This window comes from Neocloeon triangulifer, unplaced genomic scaffold (assembly GCF_031216515.1).
Source record: "Neocloeon triangulifer isolate White Clay Creek 2 clone unplaced genomic scaffold, ASM3121651v1 ptg000008l, whole genome shotgun sequence".
In the NCBI taxonomy this organism is placed as follows: Eukaryota; Metazoa; Arthropoda; class Insecta; order Ephemeroptera; family Baetidae; genus Neocloeon; species Neocloeon triangulifer.
Window position 1 is genome coordinate 4,326,180 of NW_026775550.1, and position 14,478 is coordinate 4,340,657.

The window sequence follows — 14,478 nt, forward strand, 5'->3', positions numbered from 1 at the left end:
TGATTTATTTTATGTTTTCTGCGTTTTAACATTCGTCTTCAATATTAAAATAAAAGAATTATATAAAGAAAATAATAATAAAAAAATACTTTAAAAAATTACAAATAAACATAAACAAATCATCTATATTATATCTTTAATATCATAATAAAATAATTAATAAGTTTTCTTTAAAAATTTAAACACTAATACTTACAATTAGTATAATTTCTTGATTGTGTCGGCTTGAAAAAGTGGGCACGTTTATATTGGTTTTATTTTCAACCCCTCTGATTGTGAATACAACTGAAAGTGAGCTTAAAATTCACAATTTGATTTATTAGACGTAAAAAAATATTCTGCCGCCGCGGTGTACCACACTATTGAACGCTCAATAAAAATATAAATCACTGATGGCGCTCTCATTAGGGTAGAAACCCTCTTAAGTAGCTCATTTTAGCTCTTTAAGCGGGGAGAAAAGAAAATAATTTTCTCCCCTTGGCACCTCTGGCACGCAAAAAATCCCCCAAATCACACAAAATCGCCTCGTTACCCCCATTAACTTTCACTGCACACTTTTTTGTGCCAGGGGCTCACTCACCTCTCGAAGTTGGAAATCAATATCTTCATCTGGCGCGCGCGTTATTTATTTGACACCTGCTCGCAACAGCGCGCCTCGTCTTTTTTCCGCGTTATTAAAGAGAGGCGCGCAGGAAAATCGATCAAAAACGCGCGCGCCGTCGGCCAAATTCAACGCGAACAGTTTTAATGTCTTCGGGGGATGATCCCGAGGAGCAGCTTGAAATTATGGCGGCTCGGATTAAAAATGTTTTATGCATAAAACGAGAAAGCGAGCAAAAAAAAAAATGCCTTTCTTTTGCAGATTGTGTTTTTCCTTCCGCACTCGTTCCGCGCACACGGCGAGCGAGAAAAAATAATGTAATTTTGGCTACAAAAGACCTAAATAAATATAGCAGAGAACAGCCCACGCATGCCAAAATACGTGTGCCGGGCACAATGCTTGGGCAGGAGTCATTTTCTAAATGGAGAATTGATGAGATTGCAAGAGAAAGTAATTTGCAAAGTGGCACAAAAGCTTATTTGGGAATGAAAACGTGAGTCAAGGGAGTTCGGCAGAATTTCATATAATTTGTTTTTCTTTTTTAGGAAGATGAAATAATATGAAATATTTGGGTTTAATTAAATCTGGTTACGTCTAAATCAATAACAGGCTTCCATAGTTTTAGTTGCAAATAAAACGAATAAAAAATATTCACAAAAACTCACCAACATAAACAAAAAAGACACCCCAAAAAAATAAAATAAGATTAAAGTTGCGCCTTCGTGACTGACATAATTGAAATTGCAAATGCTATGAACGAAAATTTTATTGTGCCAGCGCCTGAGACTTTTCGAGAGGGAGATTATGTTTTCCGTGTTCCGCCGGTCTCTAAGAATTTGTTTCTCACACCAGTTGGCGTGCAAGAAGTAATTTTAATTTTGCGCCACTTGCCTTCAAAGAAGTCCTCAGGTTGGGATGAGGTGCCTATTTTTTTAGCGAAACGGGTTGCTGCCAGTGTGGCCGCCCCTTTGGCTGATATTATTAATTCATCCTTTGAGACTGGTGTGTATCCCATTTTAATGAAGCGTGCTATAGTTACCCCCATATACAAGAAAGGAGATCGCTTGGATTTGTCAAATTACCGCCCAATTTCTAGTTTGCCAACATTTTCAAAAGTATTAGAAAATTGCTTCCTCCTCCGTTTGGCACATTTTTTCAAAGATAATGATTTGATTCCGAAAAGTCAGCATGGTTTCGTCCGCGGAAAGAGTACTGTGTCGGCTCTTTTTGAATTTTTTACTGAATTGCATGCGGTTTTTGAGAGACGGCAGAAGGCGTTGGGCATTTTTTATGATTTGTCCAATGCGTTTGGAACCGTCTGTATTCCGCTCGTGCTGCAGAAATTTGAGCGTTGCGGTGTCCGCGGAGTGGCTTTAGACTGGTTGCGCTCTGCATTGACTGGCAGGACGCAAAGGGTGAAATTGCGTGCAATGGCTGGTGACCGTGAAATTGATGTTTTGTCCGAGGAAAGACGGGTGGTTCGAGGCACTCCGCAGGGGGGAATTATTTCACCCTTTACGTTCGTCGGCTCAGTACAGGATATGAGTTTATTTGCGCTTCAATTTTTGCTCTTTCTGTTGAATTATGCTGATGACACTTCTGAATTAGTTTACGCAGACACAATGGAGCAATTGTTTAGAGAAGCGCGGTTGGCGGCTGTTAATATGGAAGCGTTTTGCCGCGTTAATTTTTTGACTCTTAATTCCAGTAAAACTGTCGTAGTTAATTTTAGGCACCCTACTGCGGCACAAGCCACATGCTCTCCGCTAATTCGAGTTGATACGAAATCTGTTAGTGTGTCCCATGTTGTAAAGTTTTTGGGCCTTTATGTTGCAGGAAATTTAAAATGGGATGAACATGCAGATTTTGTTGCGGGGAAATTACATAGCGCTGTGTTCTTGATTAATAGTATTTTGCGGACTGTGGATGAAAAGTGTCTAAAAATGGTTTATTATGCATATGCCTTTTCAATAATGAGTTACGGGCTAGTGATTTGGGGATGTTCCGAGCAGGCCCGTGAGTCGGTTTTTGTGGCGCAAAAGCGTTTAATTCGTGCGATGGCTGGTGAGCGATATTGGCCCGGTCCAACTCCAGTCTGCTCGGCGCGTCCACTATTTCAGAGATTTGATGTTTTGCCTTTGTACTCGGTATATCTCCTAGAGTCTTGTAAATTCGTTCGGAAGTTTCCACATTACTTTACTAAAACTGCGGATATTCATTTGTATCAAACTAGACGTAGGAATGATTTGTATGTGCCAGTGCAAACGACGGCAATTTCCAGACAAAATCCACTCATTTGCATGTCCCGCTTGTATAACCAACTGCCGGTTGCTATTCGGGTTGAGCCGCGGTATGATCAATTTGTGAAATTGCTGAAGGATTTCGTGTTTGTACATAAATTCTACTCCGAAGCCGAATTTCTTGATTATCTCAAGAATTTGTAAATATGTTTATGTTGTTCTCATTCTATCTTTCATTTGACCCAGTTGTAAATAAGTGAATTGCGACGGAGATAATATATGTAATATCACTTATGATACAATAAAAGCGAAGCAATAATAATAATACTAAAAAGGGCACAGGCCGACAAGACGTTCTCTTGGCCTGACCCTAAAAAAAATAACATGATAAAACATTATTCAATCAATTTACGAAATGCATCATTGAAGAGCAGACGTTACGAGAAATTTAATTACGGTGAACTTGAACGCCAGGAAAACTGAAGTTTAAAAGTTCGACCCTTATTTACTCTCCATTTTTCCATTGGCTGAAATTTTAAATTTATTCAATTTTCCCAACTTTAAACATTTTATTGAGATTTTCACCTTATAAACAAGCATCAATATGATGAACTGTTGATAATATGTATTTTTAGTTAAAATAAAAATAATTTTACTAATAATAAATTACTAATTTGAACATTTTATAATTTTAAAGAACATTTACATAATTACTTGCATTAATAAATATTAATTTAAATTTAAGTTATTTTTGTATTACTTCACTAAATGCAAAATTCACAAAAAAAAAATGGATTTTAGGTGCAAAATTATCAAATTTTACTTAATTTGAAATTATTATAAACAAACTCTATTAAACCCAGATCTTTATTATTATAAACACGGTTTTTAACAAATTGTAGATTGTGCATAATGATGAGCAGTTTATTGTTATTCTAATTTCAAACAGATAAAATTAAAATCTCACATGGATTTAACAACCTTTGAAATCAGGCGGGTTCGCCTTTGAGTGGGATTATGAAAAAAAATAAGTCGCCTCGCCTATTCACAACTCTCCGTGAACAATGTAGGCAGGCAAGGGATGAGCCGAGAGACACGTAGAGCACTGCCGGCTGCCTAACTCTCTGGTCTGGTGTCAGGTCAGTGGCTGCGTCGTGAACAAAGTTGGCGCGACGACGTAATTTGCATTCAAATGAGAACTCGCGCGCATTGCTATGAATTATTTACCTCTGGCATTGATGACGGCGGCACTACTAAAGGCAAAGCATCAAAGCGAGATGGATTGATAATGTGCGGCGCTGCACGTAGATATCAATTCAAAGGAAGACCTTTCCAAGTTCATGACTCTTCTGCCGGCGTGAATCGAGCAGGCTCGAATTTGCAGAAACTGATTTTGCCAGTGGAAACCAATCAAAGCATAAGGATGGTTGGGTTCCATTTCGAAAAGGGATCTTTGTGGTTTCAATTTTAACTTCTTGAAAGGCGGAATCCAAATAAGTTTTCTCATTTAATTTATATTTATAATTAAATAAAAAATCTGGGGAAAATGAAAACTTTCTATTATATTTTGTGAAATTTTATATATTTGTTGAAATAAAATCCGGCTTCCTCGGTGGAGATGAGCAACTTTATTGTTTCTGCATGGTGCAGAAAATCCCTGCTCTACTAGTTTCGGTTGCGGGTTGCAACCCTAATTCATGAGCTGTTAAAAATGACTGTTAAAAAACCCGCAACCGAAACTAGTAGAGCAGGGATTTTCTGTACCATGCAGAAACAATAAAGTTGCTCATCTCCACCGAGGAAGCCGGATTTTATTTCAACAAATATGACCACCTCGAGTGCCAAAAGGTTCCACAACAACAACTTCAAGAACCTATACAGAAAATTTTATATATTTCAATTCAAGGTGAATATATTTTTCATGAACAAATTTAAAAAAAAAAAAAGAGGAAAGTTATTTTAAAATTAAGTAGCTATTTTTAGCAGGAATTAAGTTTAATTAAATGATATTTGATTTTCAAAAAAGATGAGACACGGAAGTTAAAAAGTCTTTTTACCTTATAAAATACTAGTTAAAAATTGATTGGAAATTACAATTCATTGATTTAAGCATTAATTCTTTTTTATTTTATTTTTTTGGCAAATATGTCAATTTGTTTGAAGAAGTTGACACTCGAGGAGATGATCATGGAAATGAAGCGATCGGGCTTTTCCTCGTTGCAGAAAAATTGTTTTTATTAATAACAATTAAAACAATTTTTCTGCAACGAGGAAAAGCCCGATCGCTTCATTTCCAAAAATGTCAATATTTTTCAATGGGAATCTCAAATTAAAATCTAAATGAAACAATGCCAATCTCCTTAAAATTGTTTGATTCATACAAAAGTAAATCGAATGAAATGCACGAGCTTATTTTAATCCATCTGAAACGCTGGACTTAATTACAGCACATCATCCGTTGGCATTTGCAATTCAAACCTTGACCCGTCGAGCGGCTCGAAATGCAACTCTCCGCATTAATAAAACACGTACACGGCGCAGAACATAATGCACAAAAGCAAACGAGGCGCAAACTTTGTTTCTCTCGCAATCGTGTCCGTCCGGCTCTCAACTCGAAAAAAAAATATGGACTTTTTGTCTACATCAAACTCGTCCGAGTGGACAACAAATGGGCAGAAGCCACAATGTGTTTCAAAACTCGTCGTGTCGCGCCGTTTATTCACATTTGCATATTAATTACGGTGCTCGCGCACAATGGATGCGCCACCGGCTATTTTGTGCTTTCGCCGCGGACGTCCTCCGATGGAATGCGAAAGTGCAATTTCGCGGGCTGGCCCTCTGACCGTTCAATTAGCGCCCGGAACACATTCATTTCCTGAGAACAAGCTTCGGATGAAATTGGATTTTCCTCCGCAGGAGGTAAAAAGAGATTAAAAACAATTTTTTTTTATTAAATAAAATTTCCCGTTAAGTCGCTTATTTGCAAATTGCTTTAAAAACCGGCACTAGTGAATATTTCTTCAGTCTTTTAAATTTTTTACCATTTAAATACATAATTTCTGAAAAACCTCTTAATGCATTAACGTGGGAATTGTCTTGATCAGTTAAGTAGTTAAAAATAGTTATTTATTAAATTATTATTATTGTAAATCTTTTATTTTCCTAATAATGTTAAATTACAAATAGTACACTTTAGCAACTATTGAATGCAATTGACCAAGGTTAGATAAGTTTTACTTAATTGAATTATAAACTAAGCTATAATGGAAACTTTAAATTATAAATATCATTTAACTTAATTTAACTAATACTTTCTGCGTTTTAAGATTCCTTTTTGTATTAGAGTCGAAAAACAATGATAAATTTAAAAAAACAGTAAATTATATTTTCATTAAATTTAAAGGATAATAAAACAAATGTTAAAAAATAGGTTTAAAAATATGAGTAAGAATAACTACTTTTTTAAATTTGGTTTTAAAATTTAAAATAAAATCAAAAATATTTTCATTAATGAGTCGGTATGAAGTAGTGTGCACGTTTTTATTGGTTTTATTTTCAACTGTAATTTCGCGGGCTGGCACTTTTCATTAATTAGCGCCCGGAACACATTTGTTTCCTGAGAACAAGCTTCGGATGAAATTGGATTTTCCCCCGCAGGAGTAAAAAGAGATTAATGCAATTTTTTTCTTAAATAAAAATTTAAAAAAAGGTCGGTTATCTGCAAATTGTTTTGTTAAACATTAAAAATCGGCTCAAGTGATTTATTTCATAGTCTTATAATTTTGCTACCATTAAAATAAATAATTTCTGAAGGACTTCTTAATGAATTTATGTGGGAATTGTCTTGATCAGTGAAGAACAGTTATTTATTAAATTAATATTATTGCAAATCTTTTATTGTCTTTGGTGCTAAATTACAAATACTACGCTCCAATAACTCAGAATCAGAATCAACAAGTTTTACAAATGAATTATTAATTAAGACGCTAGGTAAACCTTAATTTATAATTATCATTTAACTTAATGTAAATATTAATTTCTGCGTTTAATGATTCTTTTTTGTATTGAAGTCAACAAACTTAATAAGTAAATTTAAAATAAAAAAATTAGTAAATAATTTTTATATTAATTATAAGGATAATTAAAGAAATATTTAATTATAAAAGTTTAAAAATATGAGTTTAATAACTACTTTTAATTTTATTTTAAAATTAATAATATTAAAAACGCATATTTTCTTATTTTAGTCGGTCTGCGCTATTTATTGGTATAATTTTGAACTGACTGGCACTCTGACCTCTGACCCTTCAATTAGCGCCCGAAACACATTAATTTCCTGCGAACGAGCTTCGAGTGAAATTGGATTTTCTCCCCCAGCAGTAAAAATTGAGTAAAAACAATTTTGTACGTCCGACGAACTTCTTAATGAATTAAAATCTGAAGGTGTGGAAACTGTCTTAAGAGGGTTTTACTCATTTTTATCTCAAGATTGCTCTATGTCAAATCATTTAAAATTTACTGAATATTTTAATAAACATAAGAAAAGCTAATATAAATTATTTAACATGCATTTTCCATGGAAAATTTCAAGCGCGTGGTAAACAGACAATTCCGCGTGCGTCATAAATCCGTCTGTGACCCACTTTGCCGTGATCTTGAAATATCGCCTGCGATTATGCAAATATCGGAAAACTGGAAAATCCCCCTTTTTCCGCAGCGAGCAAGCGAGAGAGACGCAGATTAAAAAGACCGGACTCGGACGAGGAGGAGGATTAAAGTGACGTCATAAGGAGCTTTTCCCTTGTACTCGCAGCGGCTCTCACAATTACACAAAGCACCGGTGCCTTGTTCACATTTGTCCTGAGTACAAATTGAGAGGCGGCGTGCGTGATTTTTATCAACGGCAGACGGGCGACAAGCAAACGATCGGATCGCGTGATTCCGTTTTATACATTTTGTGAATATCTCGTCAGTTCAATCTGAAACCAAAAGCTTGTTCACCGATTATTCCAGAAACCAAAGTTAAATAATGCCCAAAAACCAATTATCATTAGCATGTTAATTGAAATGAATTTTGCATACATGGGTGCGCTCAACAATTTTGCGCTCGCGCTCGCGATCACTGGCAACAATGCGCTCGCGCTCTGCGCTCAAGATCTTGAAAATGTTGCGCTCGCGCTCAAATTTTTAAAAAGTCTTGCGCTCACGCGTTGCGCTCAAAAATATTTTTATCCGAAGAAAAAGTGCGACTTTTTAGACTATTTTTTAATATAACAAAAAATACATCGGCAATTGGAAATGATAAAGTTGAAGTTAAATCACCAAAATTGGGATCAGTTTTGAAGTTTTTGGTATAAAAACACTGTTTTTCATTACAATTTTTGATCAAATTTGGGAATTTTTACTTTTGGTTTGAGCGCAAAATGAGCGCAATTGAGCGCTGCGCTCAGCGACCAATGCGCTCGCGCTCTGCGCTCGCGCTCACGATTTTGAAAATCGTGCGATCACAGAGCGCAAAGTGCGCTCTGCCCATGTATGGAATTTTGTGCCTCAAATTGTAATACAAATTTTAATTTAAAAACTGGTTTTAATAAACAAAATTTTTTGCAACAAGGGACAGCCCGACTCCTTCATTCCCTGGTTTTAATAATTTGTATTTAATTTAAATGAATTTCCAAAACGATTTTCCTTAACTAAGTGAACACGTGGTTCGAGAGGGTCAGCATGATGATCATCCTCTTCAACTGCGTCACACTGGGCATGTACAGGCCATGCATCGATGACGACTGCACCACCAGCAGGTGCAAAATTCTTCAAGTGAGTCAATTTTACTTAAAATTTCCTTTAAATTTTATTTATTTAAACCATTTTGATATAAAAAAGACTAGATGAAAAATATTGTATAAAAATGTCAAAAAAATAATAAATCTTTGTTAAATAATTTGATTTCAGACATTTTTGTACTCTACAATTTTGAACAAATTTAAATTTATTAGGTTTTATAGATTGTACGACTTTTATACATTCTTTAATTTCCACTAAATTTGAATGAATTTTATCGCAAAACTTTTTTACTGTTGCAGATATTCGACGATTTCATATTCGCCTTTTTCGCCATCGAAATGACCATAAAAATGCTGGCCATGGGTGTTTACGGCAAAGGGACGTACTTGGCTGACACGTGGAACAGACTCGACTTTTTCATCGTTATGGCCGGGTGAGTTTTTTTTTTTTTTTGCCGGTCGAACATTTAACGCGCGCTCCATATTAATCATCGCGGTGGCTTTTGTCTCCGTGACAAACAAACGGGTCCGAGCCCGAGGTAAAAAAGCGAGAGGGTGTAATTGGGCGTGCGTGAGACTCGCGGCGGCACCGACTCTGCTCGTCCTCTCGGTTCCGAGGAAGACACAAGCTCACTTTTGGCCAATCGATTCAGCCTGTTGCGTAAAACGAGGCCCACGAATCTAAGATAAACTCTCAAATTATTACTTACTCAAAAGATACATAATTATTTACTGACGGATACAGTTTTTTTCCAATAATGGAAATACTTCTATTATATGATATAAAAAAAAACTGTTATTAACATTACTAACAATTTATATCGTAATTATAATTTATTTTCATAATTTTACATACATTCATTAATAGCAATTTTATTTTGCTATTAATTGTTAAAATTATTCCTGGACATCATTATCTTTTCCATTGCTTATGTTTTCTTTATAGAAGTATAGTAGCTTAATTATAAGTTAAAATTTTAATTGTAGCTTTCTTAGTTGCTGCAAAAAAATTAATACAAAAATTGTAAGTTAAGAGAAATGTAAATAATAGGAGAACTTGCCAGTTTAAAGCAGGCTGTTTTTTTTATCGACTTTATTCATTATCAAGAGTTGCAGTCGTCCTGTTGCATTTTCTTTTCTGAAGCTTTTTTTATTCAAATTTTCTTGGCTAATGTAAGCCTTAACTACTTTTTTTATCATGTATGTTGCTGACAAAAGGCTATGCGTGGTCAATAAGCAAGCTGCCTTGGGACACATTTTTTTCAACAAGGACAAAGACAAAGCCAATCTTTACTTTCATGATCGTCGCCTCGCGAGCCAATTTCTTTAATAAAATATTGCATATTAATATAATAATTTAGTGTTTTAATGACGTGTAGTCAATATTTTCATGAGTTAAAGTTGTTCATAATTTTGTTTAAAGATAAGTAACAAACATAATTTAGTATTTATAAACGACGAAATAAGGCATGTGCTTAGTTTTGTTTTTTAACAATTTATATATAATTATATCGATGGAATCCTTGATTAATTAATAATTAAGTTAATCTATTTAAAAGTCTCAGCGTTTCAAAAAACCTACTTTTCATTGAAGTCAAATAATTATATTCATAATAACAATAAAAAAAATTACTGACTAAAGTAATTAAATAAAATATTATGTTTTATATAATAAAAATAAATATTAAAAAAAATAAGAATTAAAAATAATTAATGTTTTATTATTACAACTAATTTACTGAAGAGAAAGACTCCATAACAATTACTTGAATTCCTATTTTGCTTTGACCTAATTGTAAATGGGTGAATAGCGTCTGACGTGAGTGCACATTTTTAATATTACACCATAAGTTAATAAAAGAGTTGCAATAATAATAACGATAAATATAACTTCAATTATTAGCGAAAATTGCAGGAGCTCATTGGCACTTGAGATGTTTGTTGTAAACTTACGCAACTTGAATATTGATAGTCGTTTTTCAATTGAATTTTTATGAAATCCACCCCGGCGTTTTTTATATTTCATCGTAAAAAATAAATTGCACAAGCCTTTTTTCACTTCGAACATTGAGACTTAAAGCAACTATTTGAGGAAAAGCTTCTGTTATACGAGCTACAAAACGACCATGATTTCCCATGTTTATTGATTTGTATCGAAATGATAAATTTGTGCGCATTCAATTGATTAGAATGTGTGTTGCAGGGCGCTGGAATATTGCCTCAACGTGGAGAACATGAACCTGTCAGCCATTCGAACCATTCGAGTGCTTCGTCCTTTGAGGGCCATCAACCGTATTCCAAGTAAGTGTGCCGCGCTCTCTTTTTTCTTTTCCGACGAGACTTTTCCGCCGTCGCAATCTGACGGCGGAAAGGCGAGCCAGCGAGAGACATTGAGCGGTTTTGTCGGTCTCGCTAGCGAGGCGCGCCTTTCAATTCTATTGATTCGAGGTGTTTGCACGCTTCTGCACCACATGCAGCTTTGCACTCACACGCATCCGTCAAGCAGATTTTTAGTACTGTGAGTACAGATGAGCACTCTATGGCTCTCTCGGCAGAAAGAAATGATAAAAAAGCGTGTCAAGGCCGAGCTTTTTGCAATTGAAAAGATTTTTAAGAGAAAGAGTTATCAAGAAAGTCTTTAAATATTTTAGTTGGCAGCGCAAATGAATGTGAAGATTCTTCAACTGCACGATTTGCAAGAGTAAAGAAATCATTAAAAATTCAAAATGTTTCTATTGATTCAACTTCAGATTTTGAGTTTTCTCTAGTCTTACCAATTGAAGTGAATTTTTACAGCAAAATAATTGATCTTTTTATAGAATTGATCAGAAGGAAGTGGGCAAAAAATATTTGCAATACATTTTTTTTTTAGAAAATCTTATATCCGAAATTAAATGGTACCCCTCCAGAATTTTAAACCCTTTTTTTCATCTCCAACACAATATTATTTTCCAATTTTGATATATCCCATTACTTAAAATCTTTATTCCACATTTCTTGACAATTGATAATCTCCATGGAGATAAAAATTAATTTTAAATTCACTTATGCACTTTCAGTTTGGAGTTATTATATATAAATAATTTACATAAATAAAAATTTACAATAAAAATTGAAACAAATTGGCAAATAAGTTAAATAAAAAAAAATATACAAAATATAAATAATAAAATCAAATAATATTTTATAAAAAGGATCAATTTTATTTATAGTTTATAGATATGTTAAAAAAAATTTAAATTTTTAAAGTGCTATTTTAATATGGCAACAATTAAACATCTTTCTTATGCTTTCGTATTTATTTCAAACATAAGTAAAACAAATTATTGCATTCCTAGAGATAAATCAAACTGCTCCGCAAGTTAAACATACGTTTACGTGTTTGTTTTCGCTGAAGGAAGAAATAAGACATTCGCGCGCGAAATAAGTCGTGTGGGTGTCTCTTTATTTGCACAAGAGCGCGCATTTGCAATTCCTCCTCCCTCTCCGCGTGTGTGTCTGCTTTTTGTTTTACTTTAAAACAAGCGTCTTTCTCGTGGCGCAAATGGAAGATTTAACTAACCGTAATTCAGCCAAAGCAAACAAGCCGGCATCATAAAGAAAAACAAAAGTGAGCGAGAATTTTGTCCTAACCGCAGCAAATCGAATAAAAGCGAGAAAGGGTTCGTCGGACCGACGATTGTCTCGCCGAAAAATTTCCATCCGCAAAAAGCACTTTGTGTGTGAGAGAGAAAGAGGGGAAAGGGCTGGGAAATTAAGTAAAATTAAATATTTCTAGGTTGAAAATTTTTGTTTTAAAATTTACAGCTAAGAAAGTTGAGGAAAATCTTACAAAATGTCAAGTTCAATGATTTATACCACATTTACCCCCAAATTTGAGCTAAATTTTTTGCAATCTATGAACTTTTTCAGACACAATTTGCTGTTTTTCTTTTTTTATTAATAATTTAGATTTGCGTTCTTAAAATGAATTTATTCCATAAATAAGCAAAATTTAACTTTCCAAAAAAAAATATGATTATTGATCTAAAACTTTCGTTTTCAATTCGTTTTGACTAGAATTCCCAGCCCTATAGAGGGGATTTTAAAAGAGTGGCGTGACGAACGTTCTTTTTCCATCAACAGCTTTTCCGAGCCAAATAGGATTTCTCGCCGGGGCTTTCGAAGCGTGGCGTGTTTTGACAAAATTCACTTGTTGACCGGATAGACGGAAAAAAAGAAGCGAAATTGGCCTAATCCCTCCGAGCAGCTCCACTTTAATAAAAACTCCATCTCGGGGTGTTGACGGCGCTTTCGACAAGACACACTTTTCTGTATTTAGCACCTTTGCCTCCTCCGCTCAATCATGCCCCTGTCAGACGCGACCTGCTCGCCCGATAACAAGCTGCCAATTTCGCCGCCGCACGTGAATTTATAATAAGAGGAGACTATTAAGTCGCCGGCTGATTAATTCTCCCGCGAGTTCTTTACCGAATAGAGAAGGTGCATGGCAAAGCCCTCTTGACTTGATTGCGGTTGATTTAGTTGCGAAGTTTGACTCATCGCCCCGAGGTGCGAGTGACGACGACGCGATTACACCACATGAAAGAGAGAACCTCTTTGTGGATATCGGGGGAATGAGAAATAAACTTTATTAAAAATGTCAAAAGATCTAAACTTTGGAAGTGTTAATGCTAAAAAATTTAAAAAAAGAATATCAAACCTCTTGAAAACAAAAAATCCGCAAGATGTTTGAAGCTTTTGTAAAAAAAATTAATTGCAAATCATATGGGCCTTTGGAGAAATTTTTTTCGGGAAACCAATCATTTTGAGTTTCACATATGTTGGAGGGCTTTTAAAAAGGAATTGTTTTCCAAAATTTTGGACCCCAAAAATTTCGACTTCCCCGTTTTTTCGGGACATTTTGAAAACATTTAAAACGTGTATAACTCTGCAACCGCGAATGCTAGAGTGATAAAAATTTCACCCCTTTGCGTAATTTTTTATGCCGAACAACTTTTCTGTTGAACCAAAAGCTGTAGGTCAAAGGTCAAGGTCACTTTTAAGCGATTTTATGATTTTTTTTCAGTAAAAAAGTCCGTTTTGGGGGATGATGGTCCCTTTTGATTTTTTTGCAGGTATAGGAAAAAATGTAGCTCGTGTAATTTTACATATACCACTCAATTTTCAGAGTAGTTAAATTTTTAGTTTTCTCACAAATTGCGTCCGAAGTTATAAAACCGGGCGAAAAAGCCACAAATTTCACATGAGCTGAAATAAAAAATGAACCAAATTTGTTTATTTTAATATATTTGAGAACCCTGACATCACTTTGAACTGAAATGATTGTTATTTCAGAATTTTGTAAATAAATGGGAAAAATTGTTTTTTTTTCGGTTTTTTAGTCAGTTTCCTAACTTTGGACGCAATTTGTGTGAAAACTAAAAATTTAACAACTTTCAAAATTACGTGTTATATGTAAAATTACACGACCTACATTTTTTCTATACCTGCAAAAAAATCAAAAGGGACCATCATCCCCAAAATCGGACTTTTTTACTGAAAAAATCATAAAAATCGCTTAAGAGTGACCTTGACCTTTGACCTACAGCTTTGGGTTCAACAGAAAAGTTGTTCGTCATAAAAAATTACGTCATGGGGTGAAAATTTTATCACTCTAGCATTCGCGGTTGCAGAGTTATAAACTTTTTAAAGTTTTTCAAAATGTCCCGAAAAAAAAACGGGGAAGTCTAAATTTTTGGGGTCCAAAATTTTGGAAAACAATTCCTTTTTAATAGCCCTCCAACATATGAGAAACTGAAAATGATCGGTTTCCTAAAAAAAATTCCTCCAAAGGCCCTGAGGGTACTCTTGG

General features: G+C 34.6%; 1 protein-coding gene across 6 annotated transcripts in view; it reads left to right on the top strand.

Moving 5' to 3' along the window:
* The window catches only part of LOC132194669 (voltage-dependent T-type calcium channel subunit alpha-1H), a 136,720-nt gene that overhangs the window by 84,334 nt on the left and 37,908 nt on the right, over positions 1-14,478 (top strand). For all 6 annotated transcript variants that reach the window (XM_059616099.1, XM_059616095.1, XM_059616098.1 and 3 more), the window contains exons 2-4: positions 8,546-8,658; positions 8,925-9,058; positions 10,828-10,925. In XM_059616099.1, coding sequence (XP_059472082.1) covers positions 8,546-8,658; positions 8,925-9,058; positions 10,828-10,925 — 345 coding nt within the window. The remainder of the gene's footprint in view (positions 1-8,545; positions 8,659-8,924; positions 9,059-10,827; positions 10,926-14,478) is intronic.